The 25,441-nt window shown below is 40.1% G+C and overlaps 1 protein-coding gene across 3 annotated transcripts in view; it reads right to left on the bottom strand.

Moving 5' to 3' along the window:
• Positions 1-25,441, bottom strand: part of LOC103118406 (phospholipid-transporting ATPase IB-like) — a 128,368-nt gene that overhangs the window by 9,782 nt on the left and 93,145 nt on the right. The window contains exons 28-35 of one of the 3 annotated variants that reach the window (XM_060191718.1): positions 25,159-25,233; positions 23,635-23,757; positions 20,488-20,566; positions 19,114-19,175; positions 18,287-18,343; positions 15,795-15,902; positions 8,415-8,503; positions 649-747 (exon numbers count right to left, since the gene is read on the bottom strand). In XM_060191718.1, the coding sequence (XP_060047701.1) occupies positions 649-747; positions 8,415-8,503; positions 15,795-15,902; positions 18,287-18,343; positions 19,114-19,175; positions 20,488-20,566; positions 23,635-23,757; positions 25,159-25,233 (692 nt within the window). The remainder of the gene's footprint in view (positions 1-648; positions 748-8,414; positions 8,504-15,794; positions 15,903-18,286; positions 18,344-19,113; positions 19,176-20,487; positions 20,567-23,634; positions 23,758-25,158; positions 25,234-25,441) is intronic. The other 2 variants (XM_060191720.1, XM_060191719.1) reach the window with 2 other exon arrangements.

The following is a 25,441-nucleotide window of genomic DNA, read 5'->3' as shown; positions in this document are numbered from 1 at the left end:
TTCTCTCTGTCCTATCCAATGACAGTAATAACAATAATAATGACAACAACAATAAACAAGAGCAACAAAAGGGAAAAAATGGCCTCCAGGAGCAGTGGGTTCATAGTGCAGGCACTGAGCCCCAGCAATAACCCTGGAGGCAAAAAAAAAAAATGGGGGGGGCTGGGCGGTAGAGCACTAGGTTAAGTGCACTTCAATCTTTATGCAGTTCGATCTATCTCTAATCACAATCCTGTCCTTATATATCTCTTGAGGTGTCAGGTTGGAAGAGGATGTACGTGGGATAAGGAGTGGGGAGAAGGAAAAAGCGCTCGAACCAGTAGGGATTAAACCAATGAAATCAATGATTATGTAAATAGACCACAGCATTAAGCAATACAAGCAAACCTAATGTGATGATCAAAACAGAAGGTCTTATAAGCAGAATTCAGAAGCATACCAACAGTATAAGAGAGCAAGAAAGTGCAAGTGCAAACAACTTCGAGGTTTTGGGTCTGAGAACATGGAAGGATGGAGCTGCATTGTTGAGAACTCCCAGATATCTATGGCAAATCAGAGACTCTGGGAACGCCTGGGAGAGAAAGAAGGGGGATGGGAGAGGTAGTGGACTTCTCATTAAAAAAAAAGCATTAAAGAAAACATGCTCACCTCTTTGTTAACACTTGAGGAGCACTAAGATCTCGTGTTCTCCTGCTTTCCATCTCGCGAATTTCCTCTAGAAAAGACTTTTTGTAGGTATTTTGAATCCTGTAGATGTGGGGAAAATAAAAATATGACATGTGAGCTTTCTACACTGTTGGCATCAAGTTTCTCCCTTCTTGCATGACAGTTGGGCATTCTCAAGACTCTGGGCAGCACGGTGGAAGGCCATTTGGTGTGCCTGGCCTCCTGAGAAGCACTGTCACAGCAGTGCGGGGCAGAGTTAGGTGCCTGCCTGTCCTGAAATACTGACGCTGCTGACTTGTGGCTATGCCTGCAGCCCTACCCAGGTATGTATCCGGGCCACAGAGGCCCCTGACTCTGCAAGTATCATTCTACTCAAGGCCAGACAGCCAGTGGAAGGACAGAAAATAGACATGGTTCCACAAAGCTTTTTCTTTTTCTTTCTTTTTTAAATTTTTTAATCTTTATTAATTGGATACAGACAACCAGAAATTGAGAGGGAAGGGGGTAGAAGGAAGGGAGAGAGATAGAGAGAGACACCTGCAGCCCTGCTTCACCACTTGCAAAGCTTTCCCCTTGCAGGTGGGGACTGGGGGCTCAAACCCGGGCCCTTGAGCACTGTAACATGTGTGCTCAACTAGGTGCGCCACCACCCAGCCCCTCCACAAAGCTCTTTCTATCATAGTTTCACTGTTTGAAACTTTAAGAATAAGATAGTGGTTGACAGAAGGGATAAATTGGGAGTTGGGTGGTGACGTGTGGGTTAAGCACACCTGGTGCAAAGTGCAAGGCCAGCATCAGGATCCAGTTCAAGCCCCCGGCTCCCCACCTGCAGGGGAGTCACTTCACAGGCGGTGAAGCAGATCTGCAGGTGTCTATCTTTCTCTCCCCCTCTCTGTCTTCCCCTCCTCTCTCCATTTCTCTGTGTCCTATCTAACGATGATATCAATAACAACAATAATAATAACTACAACAATAAAACAACAAGGGTAACAAAATGGAAAATAAATAAAATATATAAAAAAGAAAAAGAAGGGATAAATTGGGGTGAATCCAGTAATGAGGTCATTGTATGGTGAAGGATGAAAACTAGACTTTTGACAAACCTAATGTAGTATAGACAGATGATATTTAATGCTGTATACCAGAAACCTCTATAGTATTATAAACCAATCTTAGTGCAGTAAAAACTTTGAGAGAGAAAGTGGGGATCTTTTCTACATCTTGGCTCAGTACAAATCCCTATCTCCTATATAATAGGCCTAATCCTGCTCCTAGGAATATTCTGATTTAAAGTAAATGCACTTAGGCAGTAATTCTTTAATATTCAGACTGAAAATGCATCACTAATGGAAAATGGTCTTAAGTTTTGTTGTTTCTACCAAAGGGGTGTACCTCTGGCTTACTGGTGAGACTGAAGTTTGAACCTGAAGCTCTGTTGTTGCCTGGGGCATGAAGGGCTTTATGCAGAGCCACTACTGTCAGACTAGCTTCGCGAGCGGGAGACAGATGACCAGGGACTCATGGCTGGGTGGTACGCATTTCAGTCTTTATTCAAGCAGAACGCAGCACAATCTAAGCTAGGCTAAACTAACTAAACTAAAACTCTAATCACAATCCTGTCCTTATATATATACTAGCCAAGTATGAGGAAACAGGATGTGACGTAGAGAGGGTGGTGCAAAAAGAGATTGGTGAAAATCAGGGTGTGACAAGGAGATGGGGTGGAGCAGGCGAGAATTCTACCACTGAACCACCAATGCCCTGGAGAGAGGGTGGTGCTTAGTTATAGTGGTTTATGTAAATAGACCGCAGCTTTAAGTGGGATCAAACCAGTGCCCTGCAGGCATGCCAGTGCTTAGTTAACAGCGGTTCTGTAAATAGAATACAGTGTTAAGCAGGGGGGATTAACCAAATGAAACAGAAGGGGTTTTTAGAAGCAGAATTAGAAGCATACCAACACACTACACTAAGTAAGCAGTCTGCCTAAGTTTTTTTCATTGTGATTGTTTCCAGTAGACAAAAATCACAAGTTGTTAATACAAAGCTGAGTTCATGACTCTTAACTACATTAGAAGGCTTTCTTCTCCTTTGTTTTTGTTTTCCTTCTGCCACCAGGGTTGTTGCCAGGCTTGGTACCAGTACTATGAATCCACCGCTTCTGGTGGCCATTGAGAGTGGAGGGGGAGTGTGAGAGAGAGACACCTGCAGACCTACTTCACTGCTCATAAAACATTCCCAGCCAGGGCTTGAACCCGGGTCCTGGAGCACCACTACCCGGCCCCTGAAAGATTTCCTTTCCAAATGGCAACATAGCAGGTGGAAGGCAAGTTAAAGTTGTGGGACAGAGAAAACGTTTTTATTTAGGGCAGAAATATCTACATTTAAAGAAAAGGTGAGACCCAAGATAGTACCAGAACTAGTAATTCAAAGACCCTTGTTTTTATCTTGTCTCTGGATAATCTGTCTGCACTAGGAAACAAAGATTTCTCTCTTCTTTCAGGACAAATGAAGAGCAGACAGTTGCTTTTCTCCTACAGGCAACTCCAAGGTTCCTATTTTGGGGGTTCTCCTCTTTGATACACTTCCATGCTTGCAGGCATGCCCAACACTACTCCAGAAGGGACAACAACTGGACAAGACCACTTAGACAGACCCTGAGTAGCAGCTCTTCTCTGCCCTGGAATCATGTGTCTACTTTGAGGATAATATGGATAAATAAAGATTAAAGACAGAAAGTATAAATCAGTACTCTCTCTCCATATCCTACTGCTACCTTTAGTTGCTTGATTAACCATTACCAAGATAAAGAGTTCAAGTCTTCAAGGGTCAATAAATAATTTTATTTAGAAAAATAAAAAATATTCTTGAATATTGGCTTTCTCTTACTAATTTGAGATTTATGATTTTTTAGGGCTTTCTTATTTTATAGGATGCAGGCAACAATTAACTTTATACATAAATGCTGGGGAATTGTGCAGATGCAGTCACATCTGCCAAGCTGTCCCCTCAGGCTTTGCCACTTCCCACGATACTCTCACAGTGCCTTTTTCAACCAATCCTGTCCTGACATGTCACTCCTGGTTGTTGCCCTATAAAGCCCTTCTTCTTCCGCCCCTTGTCTCTCTTGCCTGCTTTTCACATTGGTGATTAGACGCAAGGGAGGGTGATCTGGGAGGCGGCCATTTTTGCTATCTCCTCATGGCCCGAACCACTGCGCTCTCACCCAACTCTGAGGTGTCCGTGCGAATAAAGCTTTGTGTTCCCTCTTCGCTCCGGATCTCCCTCTCCCTTCTCTGCAGCACAGCTCGACACCTGGCACCCAGCGTGGGGCTCGACCCACCCAGACTCAGGTAAGTATATAGCCACTTGACTCTCTGTGGCCCTGTGTTCCTCTCCACCATGGGATTCCTTCCATTTTACGAAGAGGCTTCCCAAACCCTCTACTCTTTTCTCATGGGACAGGCTTTCTATCTCAGAGATGTTTTACTTGGGGCGGCACCGTGGATCCTCTTGGCTATGTTTGCAGCTTTCGGGATATATATAAGACACCCTGCCAAAAAGTTAAGAGACCTTGAGGCTGAGAAATAAGAGTTAAGGGATACTGTCTTGGCACTTACCCACCCTAAGCCCTCTGCATTCTGGCCCAAGAGTTCTGTTTTGGCAGACACACGTTCAGTTTCTCTGGCTGCCACTGCTGCTCCTCCAGCAGCTTCCACTTCCGTGACTCCTCCCCCCGCTGCTACCTCGTTATCAAAGCAAGTCCACACCTTCCTGGTAAATGTGGCCCCCAATAGACAAAACCCTCAGGTATGGCATCCATACACCTCCAAAGAACTTAGGGAGCTCAGGCAGGCAGTTAAGGATGGTACCTTTTCTAAATTTATGTGGGTGACAGCTCAGACGGGAGAAAGCTTGAAAAAGCTTATAAGCCATATGCTCTCCTGTTTTGTTGTAATGGGCTTACCTCTTCAACTGAAAACTGACAATTGGAATACATTTACCAGCAAACAATTTAAAGATTTTTGTTCCTTCTGGAACATTACTCATACCATAGGCATTCCCTATAATCCACAGGGACAAGGCATTGTCAAGAGGACCCATCAAACCCTTAAGGCTCAATTAAATAAAGATAAAGGAGGAATGTACCCCCCCCCCCCAATATCCAGTACCAATATCCAATACCCACTCGATAAAATTTGGAAAGGGCCTGACCCCCTATTGACCATGGGGAGGGGTTTCACATGCATTTTTCCACAGAATTATTCCAAACCTGTCTGGGTTCCTGCCCGCCATGTCCGACAATACCCGCATAATGGTGCTGCTATCCCTGAGGAACAAGAAATACTGCAAGAGGACTAGATGCATGATGCACCCCAGGGCCCATAATACGACATGGCTGAATCTGAAAAATCTGGCTCACAGAGCCCTCTCTCCTACCCCTTTTCTGAATATCTTATGCTATGACTGGCCAGTTGTGTTTTGTGAGTAATTGTGTTAAATGACCAAAAATTTTTGTATGACCCATTTTGCTCAGAATACCCTAAAACTTAATTGACTTTATATAAAATGCTGGACACAGCCAAGGTTTCTGGAGACGTCCAGAAACATTCCAAAATTTTTTTTCTCTCTTTTGAGTTTTTATATATAAGTATTGGCATATATGTAAAGTGCTTAGTCTTAAACTGTGTGAGTAAAGACAGATCTAAATTTGGTTTTAAAATGATATGTTTTCATAACAAAAGTTTTTCTCCTCCTGTGTGTTATAATTAAATGTTTATGGGTATGTTTCAAGTTTGATAAACACTAATTTAATGGTTAAAAGCGTAACCCTGAAGCTACATTATTACCAGGCAAGGTAAAATTAATTTGCTAAAAGTAACTATTTAAGGTAAAAGTCTAAATGTTTAACATGACAATACATTCCCAAAACTAAAATACAAATTCTCTATACAGGACATTTTTGGAGGGGCCCCAAAAGTGCCCTGTAAGCTATCTTGTAGAAATTAATCCACAACAGATCTGGCATCAATCTGATACTGTAAATATTAAAACCATTGTCACTAACATGTGTTAACTCTCTAAGTAACCTGAGTCTGTTTATAGTCCAAAGTAAAAATGGTTAAAAAAATCAATATACATTTTAACTAAAATTGGTCTAAAGATCCTGCTGTAGAGACTGCTACTGGAGGTCACATTAGATGACCTTCTTAACAAAATTATAAAGATACTTAAACCAATTATAATCATTGAATCATCAATTATAGTAAACTATTGTTAAAAGGTTTTTTTCCACAAGTAATTGACTACAACTATGTCAAAGCCTTCACATAAAGAAACATCTGCTCATATGGTAAGGTATTTAACTATAAGAAGTTCCTCCATACACAACCTATGTAAATTAACAACATTCACATATTCTTCTACACTTAACTGGTGTAACTCGTCTTGCCACTATATGCCTGCCTTTGTCAGCCAACAATTTAAAGATGTTTCCCTTTATAACATCACCCATGCCACAGACATCCCTTACTACCCCCAAAGACAAATAGTTGTTGAGAAGGCCTGCCAAACACCTAGGCCCAATTAAGTAAAGAAAGAAATAAAGAAAGATACATCCCCCAATATTCAGTTGGCTAAGGCACCAAACCTCTTTTTCTATAAAAAATTCAAATCAGATGCCTTGCTAACCATGGGAAGCAGATTGTTTGTGTTTGTGTTTGTGTTTCTTTCACAGGAATCCCGGGAAAAACCATCTGGACCCCTGCACACTCTGACATCGCCCACTAGACGGCACGACTACAGTGGCACACCCCCTAAAAAGATGTCACCTGACGTGATCTGAAGAACCTGATTCACAGATTCTAAAGACAAAACTTTCTTACTGCCTGTCTGCCCTTCCTGCTTCTGCTTTGCCTGTCACATTCTGGTGGTTCCAGCCCACTCTCTACAGTAAAGCAAAATTCCGGTGGCTAACCTTCCCCATGGAGATAGACATGCAGCGTTTCATCCCCTAGCATTTTTCCTGGTCATCTGCATTGGACTGAGACTTCTATTGGACTTGCTGGTAGACCTTTGGACACTTTACATAATTTACAGCAGCTTCCTTCCCTTCATGCTGCTGGTTTTTCAAAGACTGACCCACAGTAGTTCATGAACTTTGCAGCCTGTTGCCTTGAGAGCTATACAATGCCAAATAGCCCTTCTGCTTGGCAGGCCATGCCCTCCTGCCTTCAGGTCCTGCCCTTTGAGGCAAGAAATGCCCCCTCATTACAAAGCCTTACCCCCCCAGGGGCAGGAGATGCCCCCAGAGGCAGAACCCCCCACCTCATTACTAAGCCCTGCCCCAGAGGCAGAGAACGCCCCCAGAGACAAGAAATGCCCCTTTGCGCACCAAGCCTCCCCTTGGCACCACACTGGCTCTTACTGCTCCCCTGCTTGTCCCTTCCTGTTTTGTTATAGCATTCAGGTTTATGCCCAAAAGGTTTCTGCTCACCCCTACACTACTATTCCTCTGTCACAGATAGAGTCTTTTACAGACATTGAACAATCTTAATGCGATGACTAGATAAAAAGGTAGAAAAAGATGTAAAAAAACAATTGTGAGGAGATGGTGGAGCCTTGTAGAGCTTAACTATGAGATGAGTCCCTCCAGGTAAGTCTCTCCCTACAGAGGGGTTGAGCACAGGGGGGACACATGAATTTCACAAGGTTGGCAGCCATGTAAGTCTTCCCTCCCCCACAGAAACATCCCACATCTTCCCACCTGAGCATGGCATTCCTTAAAAACATTTAAGACTGCTCCACTCTATATTTCCCATACTGTGTCCATTAGATATAAAGGAAAAGGGGGAGATGCTGGGAAATTATGCAGATGCAGTCACATCTCCCAAGCTGTCCCCTCAGGCTTTGACACTTCCCAGGATATTCTCGCAGTGCCTTTTTCAACCAATCCTGTCCCGACATGTCAGTCCTGGTTGTTGCCCTATAAATCCCTTCTTCCACCCCTCATCTCTCTTGCCCGCTTTTCACATTGGTGATTAGATGCAAGGGAGGGTGGTCTGGGAGGCGGCCATTTTTGCTACCTCCTCGTGGCCTGAGCCACTTCGCTCTCACCCAACTCTGAGGTGCCCGTGAGAATAAAGCTTTGTGTTCCCTGTTCACTCTGGATCTCCTTTCTCTCTTCTCTGCGGCGCAGCCCGACACATAAATAATTTTTAATTTTTGTACACTAATTCCATGTATCCTTTACCTTTAAAATCCTTATTATAAAGTTTTTATTTTCTCTTAGATTTACAGTATCTTCCTCTAATAGTTAAATTTCTTGGAAGAAACATATTTGATGTTTACTCCAAATATTTTGAAAAAGGTGAAGAATGCCTTTCCAGTTATTTCACTCCTGTTTCTTATTCCATTATTTTAATCTGTGCTCAGGTGACAATAGGTTTTGACTCCTATAGAGTGGGTAAAAGTTATGAGTTATGTTTTAAGGAATGAAAAAATGGACCTCTTTTCAGATAAAAATATGAAACAGACAATAGTAATACTAAATTTTTCTCTTTTCCAGCAAATAATTTGGGGAAAATATACCATACCCAGTGGCAAAAAGCAGGGTATTTGCACTTGTAAAACCCCTAGCTTTACAGTGATAGAGTGACACTTAATTTCATGTGAAAGGCAACATAAATCAGGAAGCAGTAACTAACTATGGCAGCTTTTTTGTTAGTTCACTGCTTCATTTTTCAACTTACAATTTCCACATTACATTCTGAATCAGGCATGCAGTGGGGATCATGAAAAAGCCAAGCCAGAAGTGTGGACAAATCATGACCATATTGGCCTGCAAATAGACAGAAGAAAAGGGTATTTAAATGATCATCTTTAGTTTGTCAGTCTAAGTACCAAATGCTTTCAGTTGTTAGCCATTGATATAAAAACTTAGAAATTCCAGAAAACGTATGAATGCAGTCATATGACTCTAGGTACATTAAAGCTAAATATAGAACTAGCTCACCTAAGTTTTAGGTTGGCTCAACATTATGTGACCTAGAAACAGAACTTTGTGTAAAACTAATATAGACAATTTATCCAGGGCCATTAAATTCACCTGGGAGAACTGGTGATTAGTTGTTCTTAGTTGTACATATTTTTTATAGTCTGATGGTATGATGGCTTCATGTCTTTTTTATTTTTTTCTCTCAGAGCACTGTTGAAATCTGGCTTATGGTAGTATAGGGGATTGAAGTCAGGACTTTGAAGCCTCAGGCATGAAAAATTTTGTTTACTTTTTGCCTCCAGGGGTATTGATGGGGCTCAGTGCTCCTGGAGGCCATCTTTTTTTTTTTTTTTAATTTATTTTCCCTTTTGTTGCCTTTCTTGTTTTATTGTTGTGGCTATTATTGTTGCTCTTGATGTCATCGTTGTTGGATAGGACAGAGAAAATTGGAAAGAGAAGGGGAAGACAGAGGGGGGAGAGAAAAACAGACACCTGCAGATCTGCTTCACCACCTGTGAAGCGACTTCCCTGCAGGTGGGGAGCCGGGTGCTCGACCTAGGATTCTTATGTTGGTCCTTGCGCTTGACGCCACCTGTGCTTAACCCGCTGCGCTACTGCCCAACTCCCCCTTTTTTAAATTGTTGTTGAACAGGAGAGGAAGACAGACACCTGCTTCACCACTTGTGAGGGCACAGAGGGGCTTGAACCTGGATCTTTTCACTGGTCCTAGTGCTGGGGAGGTGAGGTTGTCCACCCAGAGAGTTCAGGATGGAATCATAGTAGCATGTGCAATTTGGTATCTGAAAGGAAGTTAAGATATAGACCCTACTATGTGGGGGCTAGGCTTGAACTTGGGTCTCCTACATAGCAAACCAGGAACCTTTCAGATGAGCTATCTTCTAGATTGGCCCTTATGTGCTGATGAACTACCCGAAGTCCCCAGGATAAATAAATACCACATAGTCACAGTGTGTAATCTTAGTGTTATGTTATTGAATTCAGTTTGCTAATGTTTTTTCATGTCTAATTAGCAGGAATTTTACCTACTGTTTCTTTTATTGTGGTATTTTTTCCTACTTTTGATATCAAAGTAATGTTGGCTTTACAAAAATGAACTTGAAAGTGCTCCTTGATATTTGGAAGCATTCAATGAATCAAATCGGCGTTACAACTTCTTTAAATGTTTGGGAGAAATTTCCCATGAAGCCATCTGGCCCTGGAGTTTTCTGCGTTCATTTTTGTTTTCTTTTTCTTCCTCTTCTCCCTGCCCCTCTGCCTCCTCCATTCAGCCTCTGTTGCTATTGGTCTGTTCAGAGTTTCTGTTTCTTAAGCCTTAATAGGTTGTTTCTGGAAATGTATCCATTTATTCTAAGTCATATAAACTGTTAGTATAATTTTTCATAGTATTCTTTAATGATATTAAGTATTCCTGTAATACAAGTCATGTCTGTTTCATTTCTTTTTTTAAAAAAGTACACTTCACTTTTCATTTCTAACTTTACTCAAGTCTTTTTATCTAAAGGCTGTCAATTTTGTTCATTTTTTCAAAAAATACTCATTTTCCCCCTTTTAATTATTTAAGTGTTTTACAAAATTGTAATATTTCAGGGGTACATTTTTCACTTCCACACATGGTGTATATCCCACACCCTCTTCCAAAGTTTTTAGACTTGCTCTAGATTTTTCTTTGTATTATCATTAGAGTTATAAAACATCTCAAGTTATTTTCACCCATCAAAAATTTTATATCCTTCTAGTGATCACTACATTTTTGTCACAATTGCTACCTATCAAGTTACCATACCAATAGTTATTTTAAAGTTTTATTTTTTTTTACCAAGAGTACTGCTCAGCTCTGGCTTATGGTGGTGCAGGGGGATTGAACCTGGGACCTTGTAGCCTCAGGCATGGAATCTGTTTGCATAACCAATATGCTGTCTACCCCCACCCAATGTTCTTTAGCCTCCATGTATAATCAAGCATTTAACAGATTCACAAAAAAGTTACAGTATTCTAATTCTGAATATTTATCACCTTAATCAGAGTTTAGTGGGGTTTTTTGTCTTTTCATTTTATCTTGAACTATTTTTTTTCCTCTTTGATTGGACAGAGACACCTGCAGTACTTGCTTCATGGCTTGTGAAGCTTCCTCTGCAGGTGGAGAGCGGGGACTCAAGCCTGGATCCTTAACCAGGTGTACCACCACCCCAAACCTTGAAAACCGTTCAACATTTCACTTTTGTTTATTTGACAGGGAAGGAGTAAGACACCTGAAGAATTGCTTCACCACTGGTGAGGCTTCCACCCAGGTCCTTGAACATTGTAATGTGTACATTCAACCAGGTATGACACAACCCAACCCTTCAACATTTCTATTAAACAGGTATAGTGTTTGCAACTATGCTTTTCTGAAATGTACTCGCTTCCTGTCGTCTCGTTGTGAGGGCAACCATTATCTTTATGTTGGCTTTTCTAGAAGGGGTTTTGTTTTGTTTTGTTTTTTTGCTAGGACAGAGAGGGGTGGGGAGAGGAGACAAAGACAGCTGCAGACCCTCGCACACGGTACTACGTGCACTTAACCAGGTGCACCACCTCTCAGCTCTGAGTTTCTTTCTTTTTTTTTTTTTTAAATCTTAGTTCTCTTTAAGCTTTCACTTGAATCATTTCTATATTTTCTTATTTTTAAAATATTTATTGCTTGGAGAGAGATACCTGCAGCACATCTTCACTATCTGTGAACCTTCTCCCTGCCACAGGGTAGGGACCAGTGGATTGAACCCAGGACTTTAGAATGTCAAGCTTGCTATTTCTCTCCCCCATTCATTTTAGTGAATTATTATTCTCATTTATTTATTTAGCTTTAAAATTTCTGTTTGGCTCTTTTACCCCTTCTGTTAATTTTATTTCTGAGGTAAATTCTTTGTCACCTTTATCAGAGCAGTCTGTATCTCTGACTTCAGTTCTGGGGTGGGGAGGGTTGGAACTGTATTGAAGTGATATTTTATGGTATTTAATAAAATTCATCTTTGCCAGACCAATGAGATAGCTCATCAGAGAAGGTGCCTGCTCTGTCACACCCATAACCCAGGTGTGAGCCTAACCTTCACCACACTGGGAAGTTTTGGTGCTATGGGCACTTTCTTCTCTGTCTGAAAACAAAAACAAAACCTGGTGATAGCCACCAGTTCAAAAAACGTGTCATTGCCACCACATTTGAAGTAAAGAATACCTTTCTTATTTAGGTAAGATCACTTGTGAAGCTCTCCCCTGCACAGGTGGGAGTGCGGGCTAGAGCCCCAGTCCTTTTGCATGGTAATGTGTGTGCGCATCTGGGGTGTCGCCACCTATGTTTTACTGCTGATGGATGCTCACTGGTCATAAATTAAAGTGTGTGTGTGTGGCGACTCGTGCTGTTCCTTCACATTATCAAGATCCAGATGACACCATTTAAAAGTCACCTATGCTTAAACCATTCAGAAAAACACAAAGTTTTAGTTCAAAATGCATGACCATAATATCACCTAAAATGGGACAAAACCAACTTCTATTCCCTTATAATGCTTATTTACCACATTCATGTTAAGAAATCTCATTACTTCTAGCTTTATCATGGTATCTTGCACAAACTGTTCCTATTTTCAAAGCTTAGATACATAGTGTAGCCATAAAATCAAGACTGTATCCACCACCACCCTCCAATTTCCAGCTAACTTCTGAGCTGATGATTTCTGTCACTATAAATTTATTGAAATTTTCTATTCTGATCCACTTACTTTAAAAATATACTGGCCTGCTTTTCTTTCTCTTAAAGTAATTATTCTAATATTTATCCATCAACCCTCAATGTATATTTGGTTGTTTCCAGTAATGGAGCCATTACAAATGCAGCTGTTCTGAGGGCCAACATTCAAGCCTTTATATGGGCAAGTGCATTTTTTTAAAGAATTCATTTATGAGAAAGATAGACGGAGAAAGAGTAAGAACCAGACATCACTCCGGTATATGTGCTGCCAGGGATTGAGCTCGGGACCTCATGGTTGAGAATCCAATGCTTTATCCACTGCACCATCTCCCAGACCGCTATTCTTTCTTTTTTTGAGGGGGCAAGCAGGGTCAACATTGAGGAGTGAAATAAAAGGACCTTATGGGATATTTACACTGGATTTTTAGGAAGCTCACATTGCTAAATAAAGAAGGACCTTATAGAATACTTACACTGGATTTTTAGGAAGCTCACATTGCTAAATAAAGAAGGACCTTATAGAATACTTACACTGGATTTTTAGGAAGCTCACATTGCTAAATAAAGAAGGACCTTATAGAATACTTACACTGGATTTTTAGGAAGCTCACATTGCTAAATAAAGCAGCTTTCACCATTTTACATTCTTAGGAGCTGCTCCACAGCCTTGGAGGCATTTGGTGTCTCCATTCTCACCATTTTAGCTATTTTAATAGTTATGTGCGGTTACCTCACATACATTTTTTGGTCATCTTTTATTTCTCTGAGACAGAGAAAGACCATAGCTTCCCTCCACACAGTGGAGGCTGGGTCACATACACAGCAAGGCAGCACACTATTTAAGTGAGCTGCATCACCGGCTCATCACCCGCTGAGCTACTGCCCAGCTCCCTCATTTGCTTTTTCTACATTCCTAATATGAAAGCTGGGGCTATTTAATTGTAAGGATTCTTTACAGATACAGACTATAGTATTCAAAGTGTTCCCTGGGAGTCAGGCGGTAGCGCAGCAGGTTAAGCGCACATGGTGCAAAATGCAAGGACCGGCATAAGGGTCCCTACCTGCTCCCTACCTGCAGGGGAGTCGCTTCACAGGCGGTGAAGCAGGTCTGCAGGTGTCTATCTTTCTCTCCCCCTCTGTCTTCCCCTCCTCTTTCCATTTCTTTCTGTCCTATTCAATAACAATGACATCAATAACAATAATAAAACTACAATAATAAAACAACAAGGGCAACAAAAGGGAATAAATAAATATTTAAAAAAACAACAAGGGCAGCGAAAAGGAAATAAATAAATAAATATTTTAAAAACTCCTCTCCTCCTTGGCACGTTTTCATTTTTACTTGCACTGTATACAGTGCTGGTTAGTTTCTTCTTTGACACTTGTTACTTAAAAATATCCCTCAACTTCTGGGCCGACCCTTAGTGTGCATATGAAGTGAGGCCTTAAAATTCCTAGGGGAAAAACAGTAGGCTGAAGAACCAAGTAAACTTGGCACCCACGGGTGAGAGGAGAGGGTAGAGTTTGTCAAGCTGTGTAAACCCCCCAGAGAAGCAAATGCCTCAAACTAGGGGCAAAGTGAAAATTTAAACCACCCACGCCATCACGTTCTTTCTCTGGTACTCTGGCTGCCACTTCTCTGTAACAGCCTCTTCTTGGGACTCTGAAGTCACCTCATTGAGCTAATTTCCTTGTATCACAACCTGAGAAATACCCTTATGATCAAGTGTGGAGAGAGCAGGACTTCCCAGGTCTCAAGAACACACTCTCTTGGTTTCTAGTCAATGACTCAAACAGTGCTTTGCTTAGTCTTTTAGTCAGGCTATTCCAGTATCTTCTACTAGGTCATGGCTAAGAGAGAACTCTCTCCCAATCTGTATTTCCCATACTTTGAGCTACCTGGCTCTCAGGGTGCAAACCATTTCTATGGAGAAAGACAGGCAGAGTATAAAGGATGGCTATGTGGCTGAGAGATCACAGGGACAAAACTGGCATCTCTTCATGTGATAGATAAGTGATTGGGTCTGCCCAAGGCAAATTCAAGTTCTAAGAGTCCATTTCTGTCATCTGTTTTGTAAGCGTTAGGTGCCTAATACACCATAATAGAGACAAACTATAATTTGAATATAAAGTGTAAAAAATCATAGCCTATGATATAAGGAAGACAACAGATTCTGTGCAACTTCAAAATATTCATAACTGGGGCCAGGTGGTGGCACACACACTATAGTGTGCAAGGAGCCAGGTTTAAGCCTCCAGTCCCCATCTGCCAGGGGAAAGCTTCATGAGTCTCTATCCAATAATAAATAAAAATTTAGGAAAAATATTCAGAACTAGCACTTGTGTTTTGGTTAGTTAACTATTTCAAATAAGAGCCTTTGAGACAGCATGATGGTTATGCAGAGAGACCGAAGTACTGTAATTAAGACTATTTTTTCAAGTAGAATATTTTTTATGCCAAGTACCAAATAATTTTTTAAAAGATAGATCTTTGCACAAGAGTAAAATTTTGGAAGATGTGCTAAATATAGATCTGGGCCCTAGGTCAGATCAGCGGGGTCTATAGTTAATAGGATTTATATACTTCCAAGTTATTCTCTGCCCTATTCTTAAGTCTGATGCCATCTTCCCAGACAGTACTCTTAGCCCACCTGCATACTGGCTCAGGCAAAAATTAGTAAAGTCATAGGCCCCTTAGAATACAAATGGATGGGAGTTGGGCTGTAGCTCAACGGGTTAAGCGCACATGGCATAAAGCACAAGGACAGGTAAGGATCCGGGTTAGAGCCCCTGGCTCCCACCTGCAGGGGAGTCACTTCACAGGCGGTGAAGCAGGTCTGCAGGTGTCTGTCTTTCTCTCCTCCTCTCTGTCTTCCCCTCCTCTCTCCATTTCTCTCTGTCCTATTCAACAACAACAATAACTGCAACAATAAAACAACAAGGTCAACAAAAGGGAGTAAGTATTTTAAAAAACACTTTAAAATAAATTTTAAAAAAAAGAATACAAATGGACCTCCTAGCTTCATTACACACCAAGACTCTTTGTTCCATCTGCTCTACTCTTACTGCTTTTCAGCCGTCCTGATCTCCCCATAAAGAATTTTGGTCCACACCCCGCAGAGGGCTAACCCCTCTTATCCTATACTCTTGTTAAATCACTAATAATTTTTTTTGAAGATTGGCTAACATAAATAATTGGAAATAATGAGACTTTTGGGTTAAGACAGTTTTTTTAATAGCAAAGTTTAACTATCAACCAGAATTTAGCTGGATCATCAACTGTTTCTGACGGCATTGATCATCTCTTTATATTTTTAATTATTAGGAACATAAGTAAGGAATATAGACATACTCACCATATACCATATAGACATACTCACTGAGTGCACTAACCTGCCTTGTCATTTCTGGAGCAATGGGAATAGTGGGCCAGAAATATGAGTAAATTGTAAAAAACACCAGCCAAATTGCAATGCTTCCCCAAATCGCCAAATGACTAAGCTGTAGAAAGAAAAGTATTATAGGACTACTTGAGTCTTTTGTAGTTAAAAGAAATTTAACACTATCAATCATCTAATATATTTTTTCTAGACCATGTAACTATACTGACAATCTTTTGATTTCTGGATATTCCAGATTCCCTAACAGCTTTTTAAGAATACTTTGCTGTGGACCTAAGGAACTACTATATGCCAGAGCTGAGCAGTTTTCTCTCTCATGAAAACAAAAATATTTTTTAAAATGTGCCTTGGCCACCCCAAGCAATGTTCAGTGAAAATGGTTAATTCTCAATCACAAGTGATTCACAGAACTGATAACTTATTTAGTAATGAGACCTATTTGTTTATTCACTTGCTATGCCTCTCTCCAAAAGAAAACAAATCATTATTTTTAAATTTTTTATTGGGGGATTGTTTTGCACTCGACAGTAAATACAATAGTTTGTACATACATAACATCTTCCAGTTTTCCACTTAATACAAACCCCATGGGATCCTCCCGACCACCTACCCCAGAGTCTTTTACTTTAGTGAAATACACCAATTCCATTTCAAGTTCTGCTTAGTGTCTTCTCTTGTGACAGCAAACAAATTAAGAGTACAGGATTTGCACGCCTGGGGCCCCAGGTTTGATGGAAGACTTTGTGTCCACATACATTCTGCAGTGGTCAATGCTAAAAGCAAAACCCTCTACTGAGCTTACCTATCCATTTGTACATCTTGTATTAGCAGAAAAATCATTAAGGAAAATAACTAGAGGACCAGCATTCTAAGTTGGACTACGTTGGGCATACCATGTATCCTCTGAAGGTCTCAGGTCTATAAGTAGATAAGGTAATTACCTACATAACTTTTTAAATACAGAGCCAAGGAATGAACCCAGTATGCACAATGCCTCTAAATAATCTCCCCCCATCTAATTTTATATTCTTTTTGAGAGGGAAAGATAGCACCACTACACCATCCACAATGCAAAGTGTGGTGGTACTACCACGGCACACATTTTACTGATGAGCTCTCTCTCCCCACTGCTTCCTACTGCTGTTTTGAAAGATATTTTATTACCTTTCTATTCTGACTGGTTCTCTGTATCTAAACTCCAGCATCATCTTTCCCAGGGATAAAATACTGGGCTTTCAACCCTCCCCATAGGGCAGAGAATGCCAAAGCCTAAAGGACCTCTTTAAATCTTGAGTGAACTGGAGAACAAGAATTTTTTATGCCAGAAGAGAGACCTCTGCATTTATCATAAAATATATAGAAATAACATATATGAGTCAGGGTCTGAAAAAACACTTTTGGAGAGGATTTAACACTTGTAAGGAGGAATAGAAAATAATTGTGGGGGCCAGGTGGTGGCACGCCTGGTTGAGCACACATGTTACAGTGTGCAAGGACCTGGGTTCAAGACCCCAGTCCCCACCTGTCGAGGGAAAGCTTCACAAGTGGTGAAGCAGTGCTACAGGTATCTCTCTGTCTCTCACCCTCTCTTCCCCCTTTCTGACTGTCTCTATCCAATAAATAAATAAAGATAATAAAAAAGAAAAAAAAGAAAATAATTGTTATGCTCAACTTAGTGCCTTTTTGTGCTATCTGGGTATTTTTATTGTTTTTGGTTGAAGTAATATTGTCCTACCTACATCACATAAATTCCCTAAGTGCACAAGTTAAGTCCCTCTGTGCCAACTTACCCAACTTAATATTGATGTTCATCTGGACTTTAGTAGTCAAAATTCTCGATTGATTGCATCAGAAAATATGTACACATTAGTTCTATAATCTTAGCTCTCTAAAGGTGAAAAACTAAGCTTATTTTGTCTCAAACTTTGAGTACAATTTGGAAAAACAGCTTATCTACAAATTCATAAAAATACTACTTAATTTACCAGAAGTTCCACTTTAACACCTAAATACATGGAAATATACAAGCCAATGTTGATTATACAGTGCTTATGTAACCAAAAATTACCCTGCAAACATCTCTGTGACAAAGTGTCGCATGATCATTAAATGAGGTATGAAAACATTGCCCAGTCTGTTAAGGGGATCTGCTTCACCACCACCAGAGTGCCTCATCTCCTCCACCGGAAATGACAGTAGTTGTCCCAAAGTTGCAGATATGGGCTGAATAGTTTCTAATAACAAATTTGTTTTTTAATAACAAATTAAAGATTTGAATCCCATGACAAATCATAGCACATTCTAAAGGCACAGGATGGCTACTATGCCAGGGAAACCTGGGTTTTCAGGCCCTAAAAACACTGTCCAAAAGTTTTCTTCTCTATTTGTACAATAAAATATACTTATTACTTTCCTAAAGCTAAAAAGTAAATCAGTATGCAGACAACTATACTGATTTGAATCAAGAAACTAAAGACTACTCACTTTATTCCATGATAATGTGTCCAGGCCAGCTTTCAGACAAACAGTAACGACTACATACTATGGCAGGTGAGATGCAAAGAGATTAAAAAATGCATTGTAATTTCCCATTAAAATTCACACCACCCCTTTTCCATAGCTGATGAAATCTAGTATCTCAGCAATATATATCCCATTCTTTTCGGAAAAGGCATTAAAGCATGGTAAGTTATTTCTGATGTAAAATACGGAATTTGAAGTTTTTAAGTGAGGGAGATTGGCCAGAGCTTTACTGTATCAACGATCAAACCCAGGACCTTGCACTTTTACTAGCTGAGCCACTTCTGCGGCAATGGAACTTTCTAGAGCCATGTAGTGGTACACCTAGTCGTGCACAAGGACCCAAATTCTCACCTGAAGGGGTGGCTTCAGGTTCTCTCTCTCTCAACCCCAAAAATTTACATTAAAAATATAAAAAGGATATTCTTGGGGATCGGGTGGTAGCACAGTGGGTTAAGCGCACCTGGCACAAAGTGCAAGGACCAGCAGAAGGATCCTGGTTCAAGCCCCCAGCTCCCCACCTGCAGGGGAGCCGCTTCACAGGTGGTGAAGCAGGTCTGCAGGTGTCTTATCTTTTTCTCCCCTCTCTGTCTTCTCCTTCTCTCTCCATTTCTCTCTGTCCTATCCAACAATGAACAATATCAACAACAATAATAATAACCATGACAAGGCTACAACAACAAGGGCAACAAAAGCAGGGGAAATGGCCTCCAGGAGCAGTGGATTCATGGTGCAGGCACTGAGCTCCAGCAATAACACTGGAGGCAAAAAAAAAAAAAGGCTATTCTTACCGTATAGATAAAATTTCCAAGGAACAAATAGCTTGTTGTGTGCCCACCTTGTAAAACCATATCTGGAATGTGAAAACAAATATTAATCTGTTTAGAATCTGAAATATAGATTTTAAAGTTATGGTTTATCAAATGAGTGGTGATAGTTCTAAAATTCTGTCAGTGATAGGTGATTATTAAGCCAAGTTTCACATGTATTTTAACCATCTGGCAGAAATCTACAAATTAAAAGTTCCAACTGATTGTAACTGAAAAACAATGGTAGGAGTTTTACATTGTGTCACCCTGTTTTGTCACATTATTCATTTTCTATGGTTATTAAAATAATGAACCTAACCAACAGTTTGAAATCAGAATATATTTTCTTCAATTCCTGACACATATTTCTTAAATTCTCTGGAACCTCAAATACATATAAACATTCAATGTCTACTTTGAAATATTTTTAATTGCCACCAGGGTTATCATACTGGAGCTCAGTACTGGCACTATGAATCCACCACTCCAAGTGGCTATTTTTTTTCTATTTTATTTAATATGACAAAGATAGATAACCATTTCACCAATAGTGAAGCTCCCCCTCTGCAGGTGGGCTCAAACCTGGGTTCTTGTGCATGACAATGTGTATGCCACTACCTGGCCCCTAAATTTTTATATTTAAAAATAGACTGATAATTCCTTTTTCTAAGTAACTATGCAAAGAATACACATTACCATGCAAGAGGGTCTGTTTTCATTGCAGAACTGTCTGAGATAGCCAAGATTTGGAATTAAGCTTAGTTAAGGAAGCTGTGATGTAGAAACAATGGAATACTAATCTCAGCTGTAAGAAAAAAATGAGACTGCAAGTAGGAATCCAGAAGGACAAGTACTGGATGATAACAATTTCAGATGGGACTTCAAACTAGGGAAAATAAAGAGTGAACATTTTTTAAAATGTGCTTATTTCAGATCCGAGGGCTAGGTGGAAGGTGATGTGTGCTGATACTTATCTTGGGGAGACGCAAAACTTTACCTAGAATGCTTGCATGACTGCCCCACTGCTCTTTTTTTTTTTTTTTTTTTTTTTAATAAGGAGTTAAGGGGGACAGGAGAAATATGATACCTGTTCCACTGCTTAGGAAGCTTCTTCCTGTAGGTGGAGACAGAGAGCTTAAACCCAGGTCCCCTTGCATGGTAACATATGAACCACCACCTGGCCCCCAATCATTCTTGATTCATACTTGCCAGAGACACAGCTGACTTTTAGGAACAATCTTTTTATATACTTAGGTGACTATGGTGTGCCCTTCAGTTCTCTCTGTGGACATACACTGAGGTCAGGGGAGAATCACATACTTTTTTGCTGAGTACATGAGACAATGTTGCCATTACCGTGCTCCAGCATTTTTGAGGTCATCCAGAAGAGAATGAAGGAGTGGATCAAAGCGTGCACACACTGAAACCAAAACACCTAGAGGAAAGTCAAGATGACAGCACCTTATTCTACACTTCAAAAATATGGAAAACTACGTAGCAGTGTGAAATAGTTACAAACCTAAAATGCTTTTCTAGATATTGAAATGTCATAATTTGCCAACAAGTATGTGACACTTATCCCTTCTGATTTTGAAAGAAATGACTATTCATTTATAGAACAGTATTTTCAGACAAACCTACTATGAATGCGCAGACCTCAATCATAGAATACTTTCTCTAAAAACTACAGTTTAAATTGCCAGTGAAACAACCCCAAATTCTTTTTAAACAATAAAAATGTTTTCAGTCTTTACAATTTCACCAGCCACCCCCACCCCCTTTAACACCAGATGACTCCGCAGCTCTGGCTTGTGGTAGTAGGCAATAAATCTGGGAACTTGGAGCCTCAGACTTGTATCTCCCCAGCTCTCACACCCTATATCTATTAATAAACCACGTATAGTTATCCTAAAACAAGTCTCAGTAATATATCATCTCTTGGCTCAATCAACCAAGTCTTTGTTCTCTCATCTCCAAATATGCCAGTTTCAAAACTAATATACCGGTTCAAATATACCGGTTCAAAACTAATAAAAAACCTCAAGATTCATGTAACATTGGCTATTGTGCATAAAGTTCTCATGAAAGAAATGGGGGGGGACTTCTGGATATATTAGGTTGTTGGAAAAGTGCATTGCTCTGTAATGCATAGCATCTTAAAAGTCATATGGGGCTGGGGAGAACACACACACACACACACACACAATCATGCAAGAGCCCCTGGCTTCATAAATGGTAGAACAGTGTTACTGGTGTCCCCCTTTCTTGCTGAAAAAAATCAAATGATTTCCAATGAACTCACTTGGGTTTCAAAACAAAACTCAATTTATAGCAATAGAAATTTAGCACTCACCAAGTAAAATTCATGTTATTGGGCATCCAACTCAGAATACAAGCATGTGGGGTCAGGCAGTGAGTGGGGCACACCTAGTTAAGCACGCACATTTAAGTGCACAAGGACCGAAGTTCCCACCTGCAGGTATTTCTGTCTCTCTTCCATAGTAAATAATAATACAAATATGTAAAAGAAGCAAGAAAATACCATGTCAACTGAGGAAGTATATAAACCAACCAAATTCAATGCAAGGAAACACAGATGTCACAACCTGCAAACAAGGATGTGACCATTGTTGTGTATGTTAAAAAATCTGGGGAGACAACAATGTTCAAAGGGAAAAAATTTTCAAGTTAAAAGCTATAATGTGTGAGAAAATATACTAGGCAGATATTGTATTGTAGAAGAAAAAAATCAATGGCATTAGACATTGAATAAGTAAACTCAAAATATTTAAAAGTATCCAAAGTAACACAGAAAAAATATACACAAAGAAAAAAATCATGAATTAAATGAGGTTTTAAATAACTTTTAAGTGGAAAAAAAATCCTCTGGGAAGGAGGATGGTGGAATTAATTGTGTAGGCATGGAATCCCAATGGAAACACTGGCAGCAAAAAATAAAAACCTGGATGAGTATATCATTCTTATTCTGATCAAAGGATATTGGGGATAACAGGTAAGTTCATAATAAAAACTGAGCCAGTCAGGAAACTGTCGATCTGAGGGCCAGGCGGTAGCACACCAGGTTAAGCACACATAGTACAAAGCACAAAATGACATAAGGATCCTGGTTCGAGCCCTTAGCTCCCCACCTGCAGGTGGTTTGCTTCACAAGCAGAGAAGCAAGTTATCTTTCTCTTTCTCCCTCTCCTATCCAACAAAAAATGGCCACCAGGAGTAATGGATTCATAGTGCAGGCACTTAGCTCTAGTAATAATCCTGGAGGCAAAAGGGTAAAAAAGAAAGAAAAGAAAAGAAACTATCAACAATAAAATAAACAGATGTAACAAAGAATCTAATGGTAATATCTGGAGATAATAGGTATCTCAATGACACAGTTAGATAGAAAATTCAGAAGGATATAGAACTTCTGAAGAACTATGAATTTAACCTAATTAATTCATTCTTACAAAAGGTGAAGTGTTTAAAAGGTGCAACACATTCTGAAACCCAAATTTAAATACATTTAAGAAGCCTATGTTTGTTTTAAAGCTTTTAAAATTAAAGGTACAGATGGGATACTCAAGGTAAAATCCTGAGTGAGTTCAGTTTTCCTGCTTGGCTGTGAGAAAAGATGAAAAACCACAAACTTTGCTGTAATGTGCATGGAAATGGACAGGGTCATGCTGAATAAAACAACTCGAAGAAAGACCAACTACACATATGTAGAATCTAAGAAGCAGAGTAAGGAAAGATCGGGTGAAACATACGTCATTGCTCTGTGTCTAGAAATCTGAGTTTACGGTAAAGGAGGATGTGGGACATTGAAGGTGTGCCAACATTTTTGGTGACATCTCAAATTGTATCTGAGACAACTGTATAGTCTTGCAAAACAACAATTTGGGGGCCTGGCGGTAGTGTAGCGGGTTAAGTGCAAATGTGTTGTGAAGCACAAGGACCTGCGTAAGGATCCCAGTTCGAGCCACCCAGCTCCCCACCTGCAGGGGGGTTGCTTCACAGGTGGTGAAGAAGGTCTGCAGGTGTTTTTCTCTCCCCCTCCTCTTTGTCCTATCCAACGACAGCAATAACAACAACAATAAACAACAAGGGCAACAAAAGGGAAAAAATAGCCTCCAGGAGTAGTGGATTCATAGTGCAGGCACCCTGCAGGCAAAAACAAAACAAAGCAAAACAAACAAACAAAAAAAAACAACCAACGATACAATTTGAAAAAAAATTGAAAGGGCTCACAATTTTACTTTCTTTATTAATTCTCCCACTCAAATTTCAGCTCCTATAACCCTAGGAGTAAATCATCCAACAGAATCACTGGGAGTAATGTCTCTCCAGAACTGTCGTCTGAGACCACACAAAGGTTCCTTTTCTCAAACTTGCCTCAGCTCCCAGAATAAAACAGACAAATGTTGTCACCGGGCTTCAGAAGAGAAGGAAATAAGGGACCTTTGGAGCTGAGCCAAAAAGACCTGCAAAAATTCTTCAGTTTACCTGTGTGCTGAAAATTTCTGCTGCCTGAGAAATTGTGTAGAGCTGTGGATACCGAAGCAGACTCTCCTGACTGCAACACTGTTCAAAGATTCCCAGAGTTAAAGGAGGCAACGAAGTGAAAATCTACATAGAAAACAGATTTATGAAAGCTGTTAGTATGTGCTGAAATTATTGATAGCCAAATCTTGGCTTTGATAACATATTATGGTTATTAAGATATCATGATATCCTTTAACATTCCAAAGATTAACAGTTGACGACAACTTTTCTTTTTTCAAAAAATGTTTTATATTTATTTATTTATTTATTTCCTTTTGTTGCCCTTGTTGTATTACTGTTGTAGTTATTATTATTGTTGTCATTGTTGTTGGACAGAGAGAAATGGATAAAGGAGGGGAAGACAGAGATGGGGAGAGAAAGATAGACACCTGCAGACCTGCTTCACCACCTGTGAAGTGACTCCCCTGCAGGTGGGGAGCCAGGGCTTGAACTTATGCTGGTCCTTGCACTTTGCGCCACCTGCGCTTAACCCACTGCGCTACAGCCTGACTCCTGATGACAACTTTTCTATGTGTTTTAATTTTCATCTTAAGTTTTGAAAGATATTTTATGGTCTAGAATTCTGGATTAACTTTTTCCCCCAGATTATTAAAGGTAATTCACTGGTCTTGCAAAAGACTTTCATACCTGAGGCTCTGAAGTACCCTCCCCCAGCCTCTATAAGCCAAAGTTGAACAGTGCAATGCTCAAAAAGAAAAAAGTATGTTTTCATTGTTGTGTTATTTTCTGTATATGATATTTGCCTTTGATAGGGGTATGGCTCCGTCTGTCAATGCCCTACAGAAGTTAGAACTACCATCTTCTGTACCCCAAAAATAATTTTGACCCATACTCCCAGTGGGGAAAAATGACAGGGGGGAGATGACCAGACGACTGACTCTGAACTCCATCAGGAACCAGAGAGAGAGGGACATTTGGATATAGTAATAGGATATAGTAATAGGTGTAGGTATGACCTGGATAGGAAGAGAAGATGGGACCATAAAAAAGGGGCGAATATAGACAGACAGTTGTGGAAATAATAGTCAACCCATATCTGCAACCTTGAAGAAAGAACTGCTGTAGCTTAAGGTGGAGGGACTGGGGATTCAGAACTCTAGTGGTGAGAATGGTGCCGAGTTCAACTGACCAGAGCACTGCTTATGGTGGTGCTGGGGATTAAACCTGGGAGCTCAGGCATGAAAATCTTTTTGCTTAACCATTATGTTGTCTCCCCAAACACTGTTTTACTTGTAAAATCACATTACCCTAAATTTGCCATAATTTTCAGCTTTCCACCATGGACCTTTTGAATGCTTGTAGAAATATATAAGTATGAGGAGATGTTAAGCTCCTGCATGACTTGTCATATTAACAGAGGCCCTAAAGTTGTATTTGTGCTGCCTGGCTCTGGTATACTTTCCAGACACAAATGGTGGAGAAATGTCAAGTTCTACATGTTGTTAGAGGAAAATGCTTACTCACCACATTGTACAAACTGATGCACCAACGTTCATATATAATTTGCCCAGAAAATCCATTAATGAAAGCAAACCAAAGCTTAAAGAAAACCAAATGAACTGTTAAATTCTCATAGACATATTTTAAATGTACAGATATATTTAAGTATACTCACATAGTAGAAAGAAGGCACAGAAGATGGACATCTCTGTTGAAACTGCTAGAAAACAATTACTAAGGGGATTTACTTACAATCACTGTTGGTGAGAATGAGAATTGATGTAACCATTACGAAAACCAGTACTAA

Source organism: Erinaceus europaeus, chromosome 5 (assembly GCF_950295315.1).
Source record: "Erinaceus europaeus chromosome 5, mEriEur2.1, whole genome shotgun sequence".
In the NCBI taxonomy this organism is placed as follows: domain Eukaryota; kingdom Metazoa; phylum Chordata; class Mammalia; order Eulipotyphla; family Erinaceidae; genus Erinaceus; species Erinaceus europaeus.
The sequence above is the reverse complement of the archived record's forward strand: the minus strand, read 5'-3'. Positions and strand labels throughout refer to the sequence as shown.